The sequence below is a fragment of the Gobio gobio genome (genome assembly GCF_949357685.1).
Source record: "Gobio gobio genome assembly, chromosome: 9".
NCBI lineage: Eukaryota > Metazoa > Chordata > Actinopteri > Cypriniformes > Gobionidae > Gobio > Gobio gobio.
In genome coordinates, this window is record NC_137115.1 from 15,324,762 (window position 1) to 15,342,473 (window position 17,712).

The 17,712-nt window shown below is 36.9% G+C and overlaps 1 protein-coding gene across 2 annotated transcripts in view; it reads right to left on the reverse strand.

Annotated features, from left to right (window-relative positions):
- tmod2 (tropomodulin 2) overlaps positions 1–17,712 on the reverse strand; it is a 58,935-nt gene that overhangs the window by 19,622 nt on the left and 21,601 nt on the right. For both annotated transcript variants that reach the window (XM_079825925.1, XM_079825926.1), the window contains exons 4-5: positions 1,487–1,609; positions 838–909 (exon numbers count right to left, since the gene is read on the reverse strand). In XM_079825925.1, the coding sequence (XP_079682051.1) occupies positions 838–909; positions 1,487–1,609 (195 nt within the window). The remainder of the gene's footprint in view (positions 1–837; positions 910–1,486; positions 1,610–17,712) is intronic.

A 17,712-nucleotide genomic window follows, 5' to 3' on the forward strand; every position in this document is an offset into this window, starting at 1 on the left:
CATCCCAAATAAATCTAATCTGATTCCAGATTCTGAAAGTTCTGTTTATATGAGCATAATTGCAGTTTCTGGTGACACATTTACAAGGCAAGCTGACAACAGAAGACCCTTTTTAGCAAATAGTAAAAATTCTGTCTTCTCTAATGACCAATTCGTAAGATGCAAATAAACATATACACATGTTCATAAGGCATAAAATGCATGTAAATATGCGCAGTGCACAGGTGTGCAAGTCCATTGGTGTGAGTCAGATTAAAGTGTTAACATGCCATTAGACTACCTTTACAACTAGATGGGAATAACATTTGGATCGTTTGAGGTGTTTACATGAAGACATTTTAGTCCAACTGAGCCATCAATCCAATTATAAACAAATTGTCTGTTTTCCTTGACAGCAAATGTGAAATATATACATGTCTGTTTTTCTCTTTTTCACAGATGTTGACATTTTTAAACATTTTATCAAAGTGTATGCTATTAATCCACTGGAAAGATCAGTATGTTACCATTAAAATGTGTGCATCTAACCTCCAAACCACAAAGAATTCAACTGTGATCGAATCTCTTCCCAAATTTTAGGGAGACGAAAAGGTCAATAGATGTATAGTTTTTGTTATCACAAACTTTTTTTTATTTAGTTATCGTTTCGTTTTTAGTCAGTGAAAAATTACTGTTGACAAAAATTATTCATCAACAAATCAACACTGCATGTAAACACAGCTACTGTCACCTAAGCATAAGACATTTACAACTGAGGAAACAAGAAATAAGGAATTGAAAAGAACCATGAATATGATATTTTCTAATAGATGACATTAACTTATAGAATAAACTCACTGTTATAACCGTCTTTACAGGTGCTGTCATAACTGTGTGTGCTCGTCACCAGTGTGTTCACTCCAAGAATAGCTAGACAAAACAACACAAAACTGTTATTACAATATACACAAACAACAAGTACTTAAAAGAGCCCATGATAGGATTAAAATATTATAACATTGTACAAAGTATTGTAATTTGTAGCACATTTAAAATAAATGCTCTTTAACACTTATTTCACTACTATTTTTCATGCTATTATGCATGACACAGCATGAAGCCACTTTCACATTCCTGTTTTTAAGCACAGCTGACCAAAAAAACATGTTCAGCACCTGAAAAGAATAAAGCGTATCAGGTTTATAATGAAGCATGCAGTGAGGGAAACCAGCCATCTCTTAAAGCAATGTGCTAAAAGAGGCTGTTTAGAGAAAGAGGATGTTTGCTGTTTTATTCTGGAGCTGTGATGGATGCATTGTGGGCGTTCAGACCCACAGAGTCACAGAGGAGAGGTTATTGCAGAGAGAGTGATAAAAAAAACACTAGAACAATAGACGACACCACAAAGCTGTTCATTCCGGATGCTCATTAGAGCAATAAAACTAATCCTAGTGATATTAGTGTCCGCTTGTTCCCTCTATTTATGAGTCTCTATAGCCGTTTTTACCTGCCAGGTCACACAGTTCTGTGTCAGTAGCGCTAGAAAGTGCCTCCTCCAATTCCGGGTCAAGGGTAGTGACTTCCTCATGACGCAACTCGATTGGTTTCTGTTTGGGAATCCATACTTTTCCTGTAGAACGAAAAGACAAAAGGTGATCAGTAACATAAATCGCATGGCTTGTTGATTGGCTGAAATGATGATTCCTTTGATTAAGAAAAAAAAATACATTCATTTAAAATAAATATTCAATTAAAATGAATCCTTTAAAGCATTTTCAGAGCACATATTTAAATGGGTAGTTGATAAATGGATATACACTATATTGCTAATAGTATTGGTACAACCGTCCAAATCATTGAATTCAAGTGTTCCAATCACTTCCATGGCCACAGGTGTATAAAAATCAAGCACCTAGATATGCAGACTGCTTCTACAAACATTTGTGAAAGAATGGGTCGCTCTCAGGAGCTCAGTGAAATCAAGCATGGTACCGTGATTGGTTGTCACCTGTGCAATAAGTACAATCATGAAATTTCCTCACTACCAAATATTCTACGCTCAACTGTTAGAGGTATTATTACAAAGTGGAAGCAATTGGGAACAACAGCAACTTAGCCACAAAGTGGTAGGCCACGTAAAAAAAATTAAATATTCACAGAACGGGGTCTACTAGAGGTGCACAGTGCGCAGAAATTGCCAATTTTCTACAGAGTCAATAGCTACAGACCTCCAAACTGTTGTGGCCTTCAGATTAGCTTACACTAAAAGATCCGGGAAAATATTTATTTATTTTATGTGTCTCTCATGCCCTTAGCCATCTTTGGGAAGTAACACCTACGGATTAAGAATGGGATGTCATTAAAGTTCATGTGCATGTAAAGGCAGGCATCCCAAAACTTTTGGCAATATAGTGTACATACAATTGGAGTTGTTTTGTTTAACTTCTTAACCCGCACCGGTTCGTGGGCGGGGGGGGGTTGACGGAAGTGGGGGGGGGGGTGTACTTTTATTTACTTTTGTTTTATACAAAATATTCAATCAACTATCACAAACTATGCATCATTTGAAAGCTAAAACACTCAAGATTCATGTTCTGAACTTGTTTTTGCAATAAATACACCAGAGAGGAAAGGGTTAAATGAAACGCTAAAGGACCGTCCATGTAAACATTAGCAAAATATCAGCGTTACTCATCTTTCATCTCCTGTCGTTCAGATCAGATCGGACGAATCCAATAAACACCCGCATACATCTCTGTGTAAGAGTCCATTCTTCAAAATGCATCCCACTTTTTAATCCAAAACAACGAAAAAATAGGGAAAAAACTAAAAATCCTCCGTTGTTTGCAAGAGAGTTTTGAGTTAGCGTGATCAATCATGTCCATTTTCAATGAAATATCGATTCTATTCCGTGTCTGGCAAACTCCCCCTGCTAGAATAGTTTCTCCCACGTATTTTAAACCCTCCCCCGTCTCTCTCCTTCAATCAGAGTCTCTTCTGGGATGCATCATATAGAGGAAGTGCCTTACAGGCTTGGTGAGCTGTCAATCATTGCGCCCATGGTTTTCGTTGGATAAAGGCACTGGGTGCCCAGCCAATGCCTTTCCAACAAAGGTTTGATTGATGGACTTAGTAACCAATCAAAAGGCATTATCTTGCGCAGTTTGCGTAAGTAGGCTTTGGTGAATACTGTTTGTGCGCTGGCTGCGCGCTCTCCATGGCGCAACTGCAGTGGAGCGCGCAGTCTCTCACTGACGCTTCCCATCAGCTAAATGAGTTTTTTACACTTTGTAATCTCTGTAAATAGTTGCTTTAGTTTTTCAGTAACTGTTTATCCATTATAATTTGTAGTATATTGCAGTTTATTGCAGATTTATTTGAATGAAAAACTACTCTTTACAATAGCAAATGTTCTGAAATAAATGGCCTTTTTGAAATGACGCCTAGACTTTTCTTGACATAAAAGCTCACAGAAGCTACATTACTGAGAGAATCATCCTCATATTTGAATCATGACATGATTAGACATTCAGTTTTATATTTAAGTTATTTTCAGGCTCTTAACATTAAATTATAATATTTTTTTCCCTAAGTGAAAACAAAAAACAAAAAATGTGAGTCACTTACATGTATATTTACATGTATATTACTCTGTTCCCATATTACTTTGAGTTATTATGACTCTTGGGTAGCAATATTTCAAGTGTCTAGTTTAAAATAAGACCAGGTTTATGAATATAGACCATAGGGTTTAAGAGCTGCAGACATTTTCATTTGGGTATATCGTTTTCAAAGAATTCTCAAAAATGGGGCGCTTGTTAAGAGGTTAAGGTACAATGAGATTAGATTGTTATCATGATTTTATCAAGTTTTTCATGATTTTTAAACAAAATATTCCATTTAGTTTCTAAATGTTTTACAATTTTAAAAAGGCTGTTTAAAAGGAGTTAAGGCACATTCACGCCATGCTGCAATTACAGGATTACATCAGGATCACATCCTCGCAGAACTCTTAATTACAACTAGTAAACTGGGGATTTTCTGACAGCCCCCACTTGTATCACCTTAACGCTGCAGAATTATTGGCTCACAGTAAAATAGCATGTGTTGTCATCTCATAATTACGGTACTTACAACATGGTGTGAAAGAAGCATTAGATGGAGTTTAGCATGTCACGCCATAGGACATGTCGAGGTATTACGTTATTTTGACACATTGTTTTGAACAGTTGGACTCGTTTTTACTGTTATTCACATAAATACTGTACATTGAGATTTAACTTAGACAGCCGTACAAAAGTTGGGGTTTGCTGATATTTTTTTAAGTCTCTTATGCTCACCAATGCTGCATTTATACAGAACACAGTAAAAAAAGTATTATTATTATTATATAATTACAATTTTTGATAACCATTTTCTATTTGAATATACTTTAGAACATAATTTATTCCAGTGACCGCAAAGCAAAATTTTCATTAGCCATTACGCCAGTCTTCAGTCACATGATCCTTCAAAAATAATTATAATATACTGATTTGATGATCAAGAAACATTTATTATTATTAGCATTGTTAAAAACTATTGTGCTGCTTAATTTGTGGAAACTGTTGTGCATTTTTTTTGCAGGTTCTTTGATGAATAGAAAGTTTTAAAAAAAAACTGCATTTATTTCATATAGATTTTTCATAACAATGCAAGTCTTTCTTGCTAAATAAAAGAATAAAAAAAAACATGTTCTGACCCCAAACCTTTGAATGTTAAAGTATTTTATGAGAATTAATGCTGGGTAAACAGACAAAATAAGGAAGAAGTTCCACTTAAACAATACTAGAACTCAGCCTCTTCCTACCATAAAATAAATAATTTATTTGCTGCTCATCCAAATGATAAAAACATGAGAGAAAAGTGAACAACCCTTTACTTCACTGAAAATTGTCAAAGACTATATTGCTACCAAAGACCACATCAGGGAGAGTTGGTTAGTGGTCAGACATGATGTCCAGCTGTATAAATGGCTGCCGTTTATGAACTCGACAGATGATGAGGGCGTACAGCAAGCCCATCATGATAATAGCTCACCGCTTGACCTCATCCCAACTCCAGTCAGACTATCAGGCTCTCTCTGTGTCACTGATAATGAGGTTGGGTAATATGATGCTGGTCTTGTGACAAGCTCATTCTTTCTGGACAGTGAAAAACACACTCTCCAGCTTTATTCAGGACATGTGACTGCTGATCTCTCTCAAAATGAATGAGTGTTAAGAGAGGGAGAGAGGATGTTCTGCTAAGCTGAAAGCATTCAGCTTGTTTTCCAATAAAGCCCCACATAAAAGTTTCACAAAGAATATAAAGGCTACCGGAAATTAATTCTTCAATGTCCATCAAAATTTGTTCCGCTCCTCCTCAGCCCATTAGAAGCAAATATGGAATATTCCAACTCATGCTGGATTCTGAGACAATTAAAGGATCACTTTCCCCAAAAAATAATTTAGAATATTAAAGGGGTGGTTGCATGCGATTTCACTTTTTTAACTTTAGTTAGTGTGTAATGTTGCTGCTTGAGCATAAACAGTATCTGCAAAGTTACAGCGCTGAAAGTTCAATGCAAACGGAGATATTGTCTTTTAAAGTTATGGCAGTTTATTGCCTACAAAAACGGTCGGTTTGGACTACAACAAGCTCCTTCCCGGGTTGTTGACATCATAAACCCTTGTTATTAACATAAACACTGCCCCTGTGAACACACAACAAAGTGGGCGAACACGTCGCAGTCATTATGAAAGAGAGAGAGCTGTTGCTGAACTACAAACTACATTTGGCCATCTAACCAATCTAAGACCATTGCGTTTTTCGGAGGGATGGGCTTCACAGAAGCAGGAAGCAAACGAGCCGTTCAAAGGACAGTCGAGACAGCGATGTGGAATAAAGGTAAATTATAAGAAAAATATGGCGTTTAAAAAAAAAGAAGTATTAAGACATGTTATACTGCGCCCCATAAACACAACCAAGCCTAGAAAAAAAACACGGAACCACCCCTTTAAGTTGCTTGGACAAAGTTTAAGGTGCTTCTATGGTACTTTTTAGTGGCCCTGGTCACTATCCGCTTTAATTTCATTTAATTCCTTTTTCAAAAGAGCAGCGTTAACATTTCTGAAAACATCTCTTTTCAAGCCCCATGGAATAATGAAAAATAGTCGTATCTCAAAGTAATAATTCCATTCCATTCATTTTCTCCACAGGGAAATTGAACAATAACGTTAAAAGACAGACCTACTAAGAGCTATCAGGTTGTTTATATTATATGCTTTTGTTGCATTTTTTCAAATAATTTTTTAAGAGAGGACTAAAACAAAAACACATCATGAATTCACTATTATTCTGCTGAGAAATCTCCAACTATCAGAGAACCGTAAAACAAGCCAAAAGAACACTATGGCACCCACTAAATCCCATAAAGAACTGTGAATGATGTAAAGTCCTATGCTATCAAACTACTTAATGGTGAGAAATATGCATGCAAACATTTAGCTCATGTCAACACCGATATGTTTTCGTTTGAAAACGTATATTTTTCTCTCCGTTTTGGCCTTCCATCCACACTGAGACGGCGTTTTAAGTCAACAAAAACGTAGCTCCAAAGTGGATAAATTTGAAAACGCCTTCTTCGCGTCGTAGTGTGGACTGTGAAAACGGAGGAATTTGAAAACAATGACGCATGTTTAGTCATGTAACGCATATTGTACCAATAGGTATTCGTAAATACCGCTATGGTGCCTGTTATGTGCCATGTATAAAATATGTTACTTCGCGCACTCTTCATATCACAGTCCTGCAAAGATGACAATGTTCTCGCAATTGCCGTCCTGTGGCAAAAAATTGCGTTTTAGACCAAACACATTATGTTTTTTGATCATAATATGATGCGACCTGGATGCATCATATTTTGCTTAATAAAAATTATCCTGCCAGAAGAATTGTGTGATAACCTGATAATGTCTTGTTCGGTCTGTCATCTCAATGAGCTTTTATGAGGTTTAACGCATGCACAGTAAGGTGAATTTTGCGTTTTCCAACGTTTCAGTGTGGACAAGAAACTGTTGGAAAACGCATGATAATGCTAGTGTGGACGGAGAGCGTTTTAAAACGAAAACGTCGTTTTCAAATGTATCCGGATTAATGTAGAGATAGCCTTAGGCACACAGTCTTGTACCTTTGTCTTTTGTCTAATTTTCAAAAACTTTTTTTGCTTAAAATCAAAGTCCCTAATGTTGTGGTTCACCTTGTAGCTGGTCGAATGAAGACTTTTTTTAAAAACCCTTATGGGGAAAACAAATGGGGAAAATACTTTCTGAACCAAGGTCACAGAAAAGTTGAACAGGCTTTGTTGCACTCTAAAATAATAAAAGGTTTGAAACATGGCACATTTCATTTATTGGTAAAGTATTCCTTATTAAGGACCCAAGACGTTAAATGATGATTCTTGAGACCTTTATGTATGACAGAATCTTTCCAACTGTCATCAAAGCAGCTGCCAGCACAGAAACCTCTCATTACACATGAGACGTGAATAAACCTCAGCTCTGGCCTGGGCATACACTAGAACCATCTACTCTGCCCTCATATATAGTTTCTTTCCTCTCTGTAAAGGACGGCAACAGTACGTCACTCAGGCCTGTGAGGTTTGGAAACACAAACCACGCGGTTCAGAGACCACATTTTGTGTCACTTATTCTTCTGCTTTATTCCGGATTCAATGACTGTAAAACCCTTTAATGACTAAAAGAAAAGCAATAAGCCACTCTGTGTTACAGTTTTTGAGGGGGGCTGTTAGACACAACATGGGTTGTTGTTTAGTTTTTAACTATTGCTCTAGCTCTGGAGACAAGAACAGGCTTTGTGTTTGAGGTGTGGCTAAATTCCAAACACATGTTATCAGTGCAAAAATTAATGTGAACCAGGAAATAAAACAAAAGATCAGTGAAAACTATTTGCAGAGCCACTGGTGTGGAAATCATAGACGGCTGTGTTTTAACAAGAGTATTATAGAGTATATTCGCCATAAACAGATGATTTAATGTGTGTTTAGAGGATATCTACCATACACACACAGTCAACTACAATCAAATATTTAATAATATTCACATTAATTTCCACAGACAGATAAAGAATTAGTTTTTTAGTTTTCTATGTACCACACAAGGTTAATGCCTTCAAAACTCTGTGATTAAAATGAACAACATGAGTTAACAGTATGGGTTCTTATGCAAGAGGGGGAGAAAAAAAAACAGAACTGAAGTGAAAACAGCAGGACAGAATGATGCAGGTTAGATCACTCCTCAACTATTTTAACAAGACTAAATTAAAACATGCTTGAAATTAGCGAATTCTCTCCTGCTGTAGTAATGGAGACTCTGTTTTCCTGTACGGTTATGACCTCTTCATGTAAACACAGTAAAAACGGGTTTGGTTATTACACAGATGCTGTTATTTAATGTGACACAGACAGTATAACATTGGCAGCACAGTTTCTCTTCTCTAGTAACCTACGTTCTCATTCCTTGGTCACCTTTATCGGAGCTCAAACCTGCCTGATAATCAACCAATAGGCTTGCATGTGACTAACCTAGTCAAGTCAAGTCACCTTTATTTATATAGCGCTTTTCACAACACCGATTGCTTCAAAGCAGCTTAACAGTGATGATAGGAAATTAATTTGGTTTTAGATGAAAAGCTAAAGTATGTCTTAGTGTGTGTTTTGGTCATAATTTATACTTTTTAAAATCTCAGCTTTATCACATAATTAGGATTAGATTTTTAAAGTCCCAATTTCAACTGTTCATCTCAATGACTTAGCATGTCATATGTTTGACTTTTTATCTAATGATAAGGACTTTTAAAGTCATATTTTCAACATTTTATCATATAATTATGACTTAGCATGTCGTATTTTCAACATTTATCTCACTATTATGACTTTTAAAATCATATTTTCAACATTTTATCTCTTAATTATGACTTTATGATATATAGTTGAATATTTAGTGTCCCCAACTGAGCAAGCCAAAGCCAAAGGTAAACCTACACTACAATTGAAAAGTTTGGTATCAGTAAGATTTTTGTTTTTCTGAAAGAAACTAATACTTTTTTCCAGCATAGATGCATTTTATTTTTATTAACTTAAAAAGTGAGAGTAAAGATTTATAATGTTACAAGATTTCTATTCCAAATAAAAGCTGTTCTTTTGAATTTACTATTGATCCAATCCTTTTTTTATAAAAAGTATAAAAAGGTTGTATCATGTATCCTGGTATCACAAAAAAAATTAAACACAGAAAATAATAAGAAATGTTTCTTGCGCACAAAATCAGCATATTAGAATAATTTCTGAATGATCACGTGACACTGAAGACTGGAGCAATGATGCTGAAAATTCAGCTTTGCCATCGCAGGAATAGATTACATTTTAAAATGTATTGAAACAGTTAGAAAACCGTTACTTAAATTGTAATATTAAACAATATTATTGTTTTTACTGACTTTTACTAAGACTTTTTTTTTTTTAAAACATTTGTTAAAAGGTAGTTTGATCTATTGTTCAAAATGTTGGGATCAATAGGATTTAAAGAGCACCTATCATGGAATTTTGAAATTTACCTTTCATGTAGTGTGTAACATAGATCTAAGTGAACAAAAACATCCTGCAAAGTTTGAAATATGACAGTGCACCGTATATATAGTTATTTTCTTTCAAAAGTAAGAGTCGACTCAGTCATTTTTAAGAATCGTTAGAAGACCGAAGCTTTTTCTCTGACTAGATGACGTCAACTTGTCAAGTTATTTGAATACGATACGCCCACTTATTGCGCTCCAAGACGCCAGTGAAAACTAGAAAACATCATGGCCACGAGACGCTGTGTTCTGAAGTGCGACTCAAAAGCAAACTTTTTTCATCTGCCCAAGGATGAGCATTTGAAGACTAAGTGGCTTGAAGACAAACCATACATCGTCGCGATTGTGTGTTTATTAGTCTTCAAATGTCTCTATTTGCATGTTTCGCGATCTCAGGAAGCTTTTATTATGGACTTCTATTATGGCACATGGCATCTTCTCGTCTGTCTGTACCATATATGGACTACATGTGCACAGAGCGCCCTCCGGCTGCCAGTATGAATTGAGAACAACACATAAGAGACTCAATCGCTCATGATTAGGCTATCTGCGCATTTTGAGGAAGTATTTAATATAAAATACTCCTCTGTTTAGAAATTTGACACAGACATATGAGAATCTATCAATATGTCTCCTCATCTGCACACTTTTGAACTAAAATCCCTGAGGGATGTTGATTTGTCGCGAGTCTTTGTGAGGAGAATAGAGTTTTTTTATGAATGAAATCAGCTGAGGCTCATATTACAATCAAACGGTACCGACGCAGTTTTCATATTCATAACTCCTGACACATATTAACAAATTACTGTCACTATAAGACTTTGATGGGCGTTCCGTTTCCGAAAATATCTGCACAGACTATACCAATCACAACTGACTGGGTCATCGGACCAATCACCGCAGATTAGCGTCACGTAAAGGAGGGGTTTTGAAAAGTGAATCACTAAAGGAATCATTTGAGAATCGCTGTCAAAACAGGTAAAAATAAATGCATATTATAAGAAAACTAAAGTCTTTTTTGTCATTGCATGCATGCAAAACTGTTGTTGGGGACTTCTAAAACAATATTTGGAACATTTTAAATGCCATAATAGGTGCTCTTTAAAATGATATATACTTTTTTGAAAAAAAAAACAAATCTCTTATGCTCACCAGTGCTGTATTGCTTTGATCAATGACAGAGCAGATCTGATGCAAGAGCCAAAGTGAAAGTACTAAAGAAGTGAACTGGCAGCTTAAAACTGCTGGTTTTACAGAATAAATCACTTAGGCTATGGGGTGCAATAATGTCCTCAGCATAAAAGTTTCCAAAACAACAGCATCTTAGGGGGTATTTACACTTCGGCACTTCATGCATTTTTCAAGATTAGATAACTATCTGTAAATGCATCCGATTGTTCATCTGCTTATGAGTAAACTGTACTCCTTCCAAACAGATCTATGCAAGCATACAGTTGGTTTGGCCAGTACGTTTGGGAGCCCAAAGACAACCAATGAATGAAAACTTTAGAAGCTTGTATAGATTTTGCTTGACACATATAGTGTGTGTGCGTGCGTGCGTGCGTGAGTAATGTGTGTGTGGAGTAATGTGTGTGGCAGCCTTCGGTTTTCAACTTACTTTTATAATGGATGGAGAACTTTTTTGGGCTTCAAATTTTGGGCTGCCATTCACTGCCATTATAATGCTTGGAAGAACCAGGACATTTTTTAATATAACTTAGATTGTATTCGTCTGAAAGAAGAATGTCATATACACCAAGGGTGGTTTGAGGGTGAGTAAATCTTGGGGTATTGGGTGAACTATCCCTTTTAAACAAAAAGTTGTCATCTATTCTGAACTGGACAAAATTTTTTTTACAGAAATCTGAATCTGAAGGCCAGATATGAACAGAGCAGTTCTGTACTGGATCTGAATGCCCCATCTTTGTTAAGCAGACCTCACACAGAGAAAAGAGGGAAAGCTTTATTTAAGCCCTTTATTTAGCGGTTGTTTTTTGTTCTGTTCATGTAAACCACTGTGGTACAGAGAAAAGCCTGCAGCACAAAACCAGTCAGAACCAGAAGAGAGGAGCTCAGCCCCTCACAGTGGGTCTCTTGGGCTCAGCTGTGCCGCTGGGCTGATCTTGGCTGACCTCTACCTCCCAAACTACTTCCTGTTCTTTCCCGACCCAATCACAGTTTCCTCCCCTGTGGACCAGTACAGATGAGTCTTTCTGCTTAGGCTGTCACAAGCCAACTGTACTCTGAATGCTCCAGCAGGACAGGAGAGCAAATAGAGGAAATCAGAAGATCCATGGGCATCAACAAATCCATGGAGTCAAGTTTTCCACTGTACTAACTCACTATCAGTCAAGTAACAGATCTGGCCAAAGAGGTGAGTCCCATGATGCCTCAGCAAAAAACCATTTGTGGGGCATGTGTACCCTCCCTTACGGCATTACCATGGAAACATACAATATAAAGAAAGAGATAGACAGCACTTGGCAGAGATGCCTATCTCTCAAATTCTCTCTGTCGCTAAGGGCCGTTAAAACTTCATCCCAGAGGAATTCCAGGACTTCCTGTTACCTCATTTGTTCTCAGACACTGCGATTGAACAAACACTCTCAATTCCAGTCTCACAAATCCTAAACTAGAAGTTGTGAAAACACTTGTTAATGATTATCAATAATCATCTAGTGGAATTTCAAGCAGTTACAAGGTGAAAAAGACTGTCAAAATATTACAAAAACCATTTAATCAGAATAGCTTTTTTTTTTTTTTTTTAAGTTGTTTTAAGTGCAGATCTAAATTGAGAGGGAAGTACAATTTTAAGATTAAAACAAGAACAAATATTTGCAAACTTGTTAGAAAAGTTAAGTTTAAAGAAAAATAAAACTCTTATGCTTGCTCACCAAGGCTGCATTTACTTGATTAAAAATACAGTAAAACAATAATATTGTGAAATATTAATACAAAATTTTAAATAATGTTTTCTTTTTTTAACATACTTTAAAATACAATTTATTCTTGCAAACCTGAATTTTTGGCACATTACTCTAGTCATTAGTGTCACATGCTCCTTCAGAAATCATTCTAATTTGTCCAATTGGTGTTCAAGAAAGATTTATTTTTTCAAAATTGAAAACAGTTGTGCTGCCTAATATTTTTTGGAAACAGTGATACTTTTTTTCAGAATTCTTTCAATACAAACAGACATTTTCTGCTTTTTTTCCCCCAGTCTTTTTATCTAACGCAATTCTGCTTTGTTTTTTGCTAAAAACATATAAACATAAGACCAAAAAGAGTTTTAACAGAGTTTGCATTTGGACTTTGGACAGACACTAGACAGTTTTCGACAATCTGACCAGCTGTGTTGCGTTACAATCAAAATTGTAAATGAGAGGAGAAGGAGATTGATCGATAATTTGTGTCAAACCTTACTTTCTGCTGCCAATTCTAAAGATTGAATGATGAATAATTATATTTCATAATTATAAATAATAATTATTTACTTTAACACTGTAGCCTTGGGCAGCCATTTTAAGTTCCCTCCAACAGTATCGGTGGTCATTTGCCCTATATGGGTAGACCTTCATTCATCGCACCAACAAGCGGAAGAAATATGCTAGCGTTGTCACACCCCTTTACTGGAAACTCTCAGAAACTCAACAGCTTTATAAAAAAATTGAGAAAACTGCTGCTGGGGGTGAACTGCAACAACTGCAAAGGAGGCGGACAATGAACAGGCGACTTAAATGAGTACTAGAGCAACTGCTAAACTGTTGCTGTGTTTCTACTGTATCCGTCCTTTGGATGAGACTTTAAACCGAGATCCTGACTCTCATTAAAAATCCTAGGACGTCTTTTGAAAAAGAATAGGCCCATTGGCCTATTCGTCATCATGGCTTCCCAATCATCCCTATATACATATTGATTGTCTTCATCCCTCTGTCTCCTCTCCACCAATAAGCTGGTGTGTGTGTGTGGTGGGCGTTCTGGTGCAATATGGCTGCCGTCGCATCATTCAGGTGGATGCTGCACATTGGTTGTGCTTGAGGAGATTCACCCCTTCCATATATAAAGCACAGAGTGCAGAGAAAATCACCATAATAAATATAACAAATTATTACTGTAGACACTTGAATTAATGAGCATTCAGTGGCCTAAAGAACATAACACAATGCAAATGAACCGTGACTAACAGGAAAAGGGTGTGGGGGAAAGACAATTGCGTGAGTGTGTGCACGTGTTGGTCTGATTTTCACAGGTCTGAGCTGTAAATAACTGAATTTGAATCAGTATTACTCATTTTCAACACTAATATACGCACACTACGGTTCACACTAATGCTAAAACTGGAGTGTGTTAACCATTACAGGCTAATCTGATGTGTGTGTGTGCTGAAAGTAAGAAATATGATATTAAAACCATCTGAGATGATGGATTTAACAGACGAGAAGCTCATGCCAGGCAGCGAAAGATTAAAACATACTCTAAAGATCTTTAGATCTCTTTCTGTAGAGTTTTACTTTCCTGACAGTCCAGAAAATGGCTGGAAACATTCCCAGTATTCATAAAGCTATGACTAAAATCCTTCAGATGAGAATGACCACAGGTGATCAATACAGTCATCATCCTCTTCATGGACTCTTGTATTTGAAAATGGCTTTAAAGTGTTCAAAAAAAGCATTTCTCATTTGAGTCATAGGCAAATAATACCAGTAACCTGTTTTTAGAGAGTTTTTCCTGCTAAAATATATTGGCATTTCGATAGAATTAAAAAGAATCACAGTTCACAAGAGAGACTGACAGTGGAGATTCTAGCCGTTTAGCGTAGATCAGTTGTACACTCGTTATTGCAGTGCATTGTGGGATTGACTGAGTGCACTCGATAACATCCACTATGGTTTCGGACACCAATCATCCCCATATAAACTATTTAAGGTATAGGGGGCGATTTCATTTTTATCAATGCAGCGGTAGGGTTATGCTCATGTCACACTGCAGTTCTTCGCAATCATGGAAGTGTATTCACACACTGTTCTGACATGCGCTTCAGGTTTACACACTTTGAGAAGTGTATGCACGCTAAAGCGCACGCAAAGAACAAAAGAACACATTTCCTATTATAAATTATGATTCCGCTTAGTTCGTTGGGTCAGATTGCTTTCTCACCTCAACCGAACTGCCCTAGAGTTCGCTTTCAACTGGGACGAGGCCCAAGACCACTTCATTCAGGCAATCTCGGAGCGATTGTTTTGGTGCATATCCAGATGTAATTGCCCGCGTATATATATATATATGCCTAACTAACCAAACTAAGGGAAAAAACGCACCAGGCTCCAAAACAAATGGTCCAAACGAGCCAGGCAGTGTTCCTGCAAAATTGGGCTACTTTTAAGTAGTTGCCACGTAAAAAAAAATTAATTCTGCGGGTTGATTTCCACCCCTGTACATACAATTTCTTCACTCCACCACCGCAAAACACCCCCCAGATGTACAAATTCAGTGGAGAATTTGGCCGCCCGATGGAGAAAATCGCATTGGGCTATTTTTGGGCTACTTTTGTTGCACAGACCTTGCAACCCTGGAGCCAGGTGTGAAAATGCCCTTAAAAAACCAACATGAAAAAGAATCATAATATACTGATGTAACAGCAGCAGCTCTGTGAGCATGTGACCAAAAGCGCAAATGCTATTGGCTGGCCAGTTTTGTTCACAGTGCGATGGAAAAGAGATTAGAATCCCTCTCCTTCAAAAAAATCTGTTGTGTCTTGTTTAAATGTTTAAATCGCACTGAATCGTCGCACCAAATATTCGTTTTGGTGTGAACAGGCCTTGAATGCGCACACACAAAGCTAAACTTTCAGCGTTACTGTTAGACTTTTATTTAAGATCCTGTCCCTCCAAACACTATCTGCATCATGGAGCGTGCGTCTCAGCAACTTCAGTAGATAAAAAAAGCAGTGTGTATTTACTAGATGGGACATTCACGTTCCAATCCAACACTTACATACACACACAGACAATCCCACAGACAGATATGGGGCATCCGAGGTGCAGTGTGTGGTTATATAAGAACAGACAGTATTAACTAATCCTACCTGCAGATACAGCAGAATTTAAATCACTACAGGAGCTGATACAGCACTCTCACTACCACACACAGGAGGAGGACATAGAAGGTTTAAGGCCCTGATATGCTTTAAGCAAAATCAAAGAATAAACTGGTGTCGAGGTTTGCTTGCGGTCCATTTTCAAGAAGTACACATTTCCATGTCCTTTTCATGTTTTTCCCCAAAGTAGGCTATTTGCTATGCATATAATCCAGATTTACCAAGTTAATTTGCATCTGGGTTGCACAAACACTTTCATACGCAATTTATGACCCTGACTCATTTCCACAAACGAGACAGGGTCATAAATGTTCTTCTTTGTGTTGTTTACTGTAACACTTGTCTATACACAGGTTGTGTTACCGCCGCCGCTGACTGGAAGACTTCAGCAAACTACGGCAACTCAAATAGCTCAAAATACACAGCATTTTTTCCCCCTTGTGAACATGTCTGGCTAGCGCAACCATATCCTTATTGCTATGATCAGATTTTTTGTTTTGTTTTTGAGAGGAAAGCGTGCAGCACATATTTACATATTCCTCTAAACGCAGCTCTCAGCAGCGTGGCCGGCGTCGAGATGCTCGCAGAAGAAGCGAAGAAACAAAAATAATGTTCTGAGTATATCGGGGCCTTTACACACACAGTCTGTGCAGCGAATGATACACATAACAACTAAGTTCTGAAAACTTTGCCAAAACATCAACCAACACGAAAAACAGAATAACCCCATCCGGTCCCATCCCCAATCATATCAATGGCTGGATCTAAAAAGTTCCCTTATAGTAGGTGAAAAACAGTATGTGAAATAAGTAGTATGTCCGAATTCACAGTTTTCATAAAACAATAGGCAAAAAGTACCCGGATGACCTACTACTTCTGGTAAGATTCTGAAGTGGACACTTTACTATCCCAAGAGACCACAGGAGAGGAGTATGACAATAACATGAAAAATGTAGCACATCCAGATTACATTCATACTATATATAGAACATGCATTTTTCAGTCACACAGTAAGTACTTATTCAAAATAAGATCACACTCAGAGAGTATGCAAACCAACTACCATTACAGGAATAGTTTACTCAAATTCTGTCATTTATTTACACACTAAACCCGTATAACTAGATTTTTTTCCATATAAACAAAAAAGGATGTAATCGGTCAAGCTCCAAAAGGACAAAAGCACGTCTCTTAACCAGAGCTGCTTTAAGGCGAGCCAACTGCGGTACAATGGAGAAGAGACAAGAGGTAATTTCTTTTAATGGATGTCAAAGGAGAAGAGGCTTCAGTAACTGAATTAGCTGCTATTGTGAGGAAACAGCTTATCACTTAAATCAACAGCATATTGGCTAATCTTTAACATGTTTGCCATTAAACATTCATTTTGCATTCATCAATTTTTTTAATTTACTAAAAAAAAACTGCTGTTTTATCAGAGAAGACACAGACCATTAGGATTCAGTGTACAGCACTATCACACAATTCTGACAGAAATTAAATAGTTAAGGATGTAATGTGATTGTTTTCAAGGCACACATGATCCAGGATGACCGTTGTGCTTTCTCCAATGGTAAATCCATGGAGATAGAGCCATAACAATAAGAATAATACACAAAGATATGATGCCATTTTGGAGTTTGGCAGCTCATTATTTGGAAAAATAACTACCAACTACTAGAACTATTCTACTAAACATCTTTTGTGTTCCTGGAAGAAAAGTAAGTCAAAAGACTCTGGAATGACATGGGGATGAGTAAATGACAGACTTTTCCATATTTGACTGAACTATTCAGATCTTCAATCAAACAGACTCTTTTAAGCACTCAACTGTGCCATGTCATACAAACTCTGATTTATTCATTCTAAGAAACTCTACTAATTTGGAATTTAAATTTCTTAGTAATTTCTTAGTTTAGTAACAGTCATATATGTTAATTGAATAACCAGTGTTATAACAGTTGTGATAA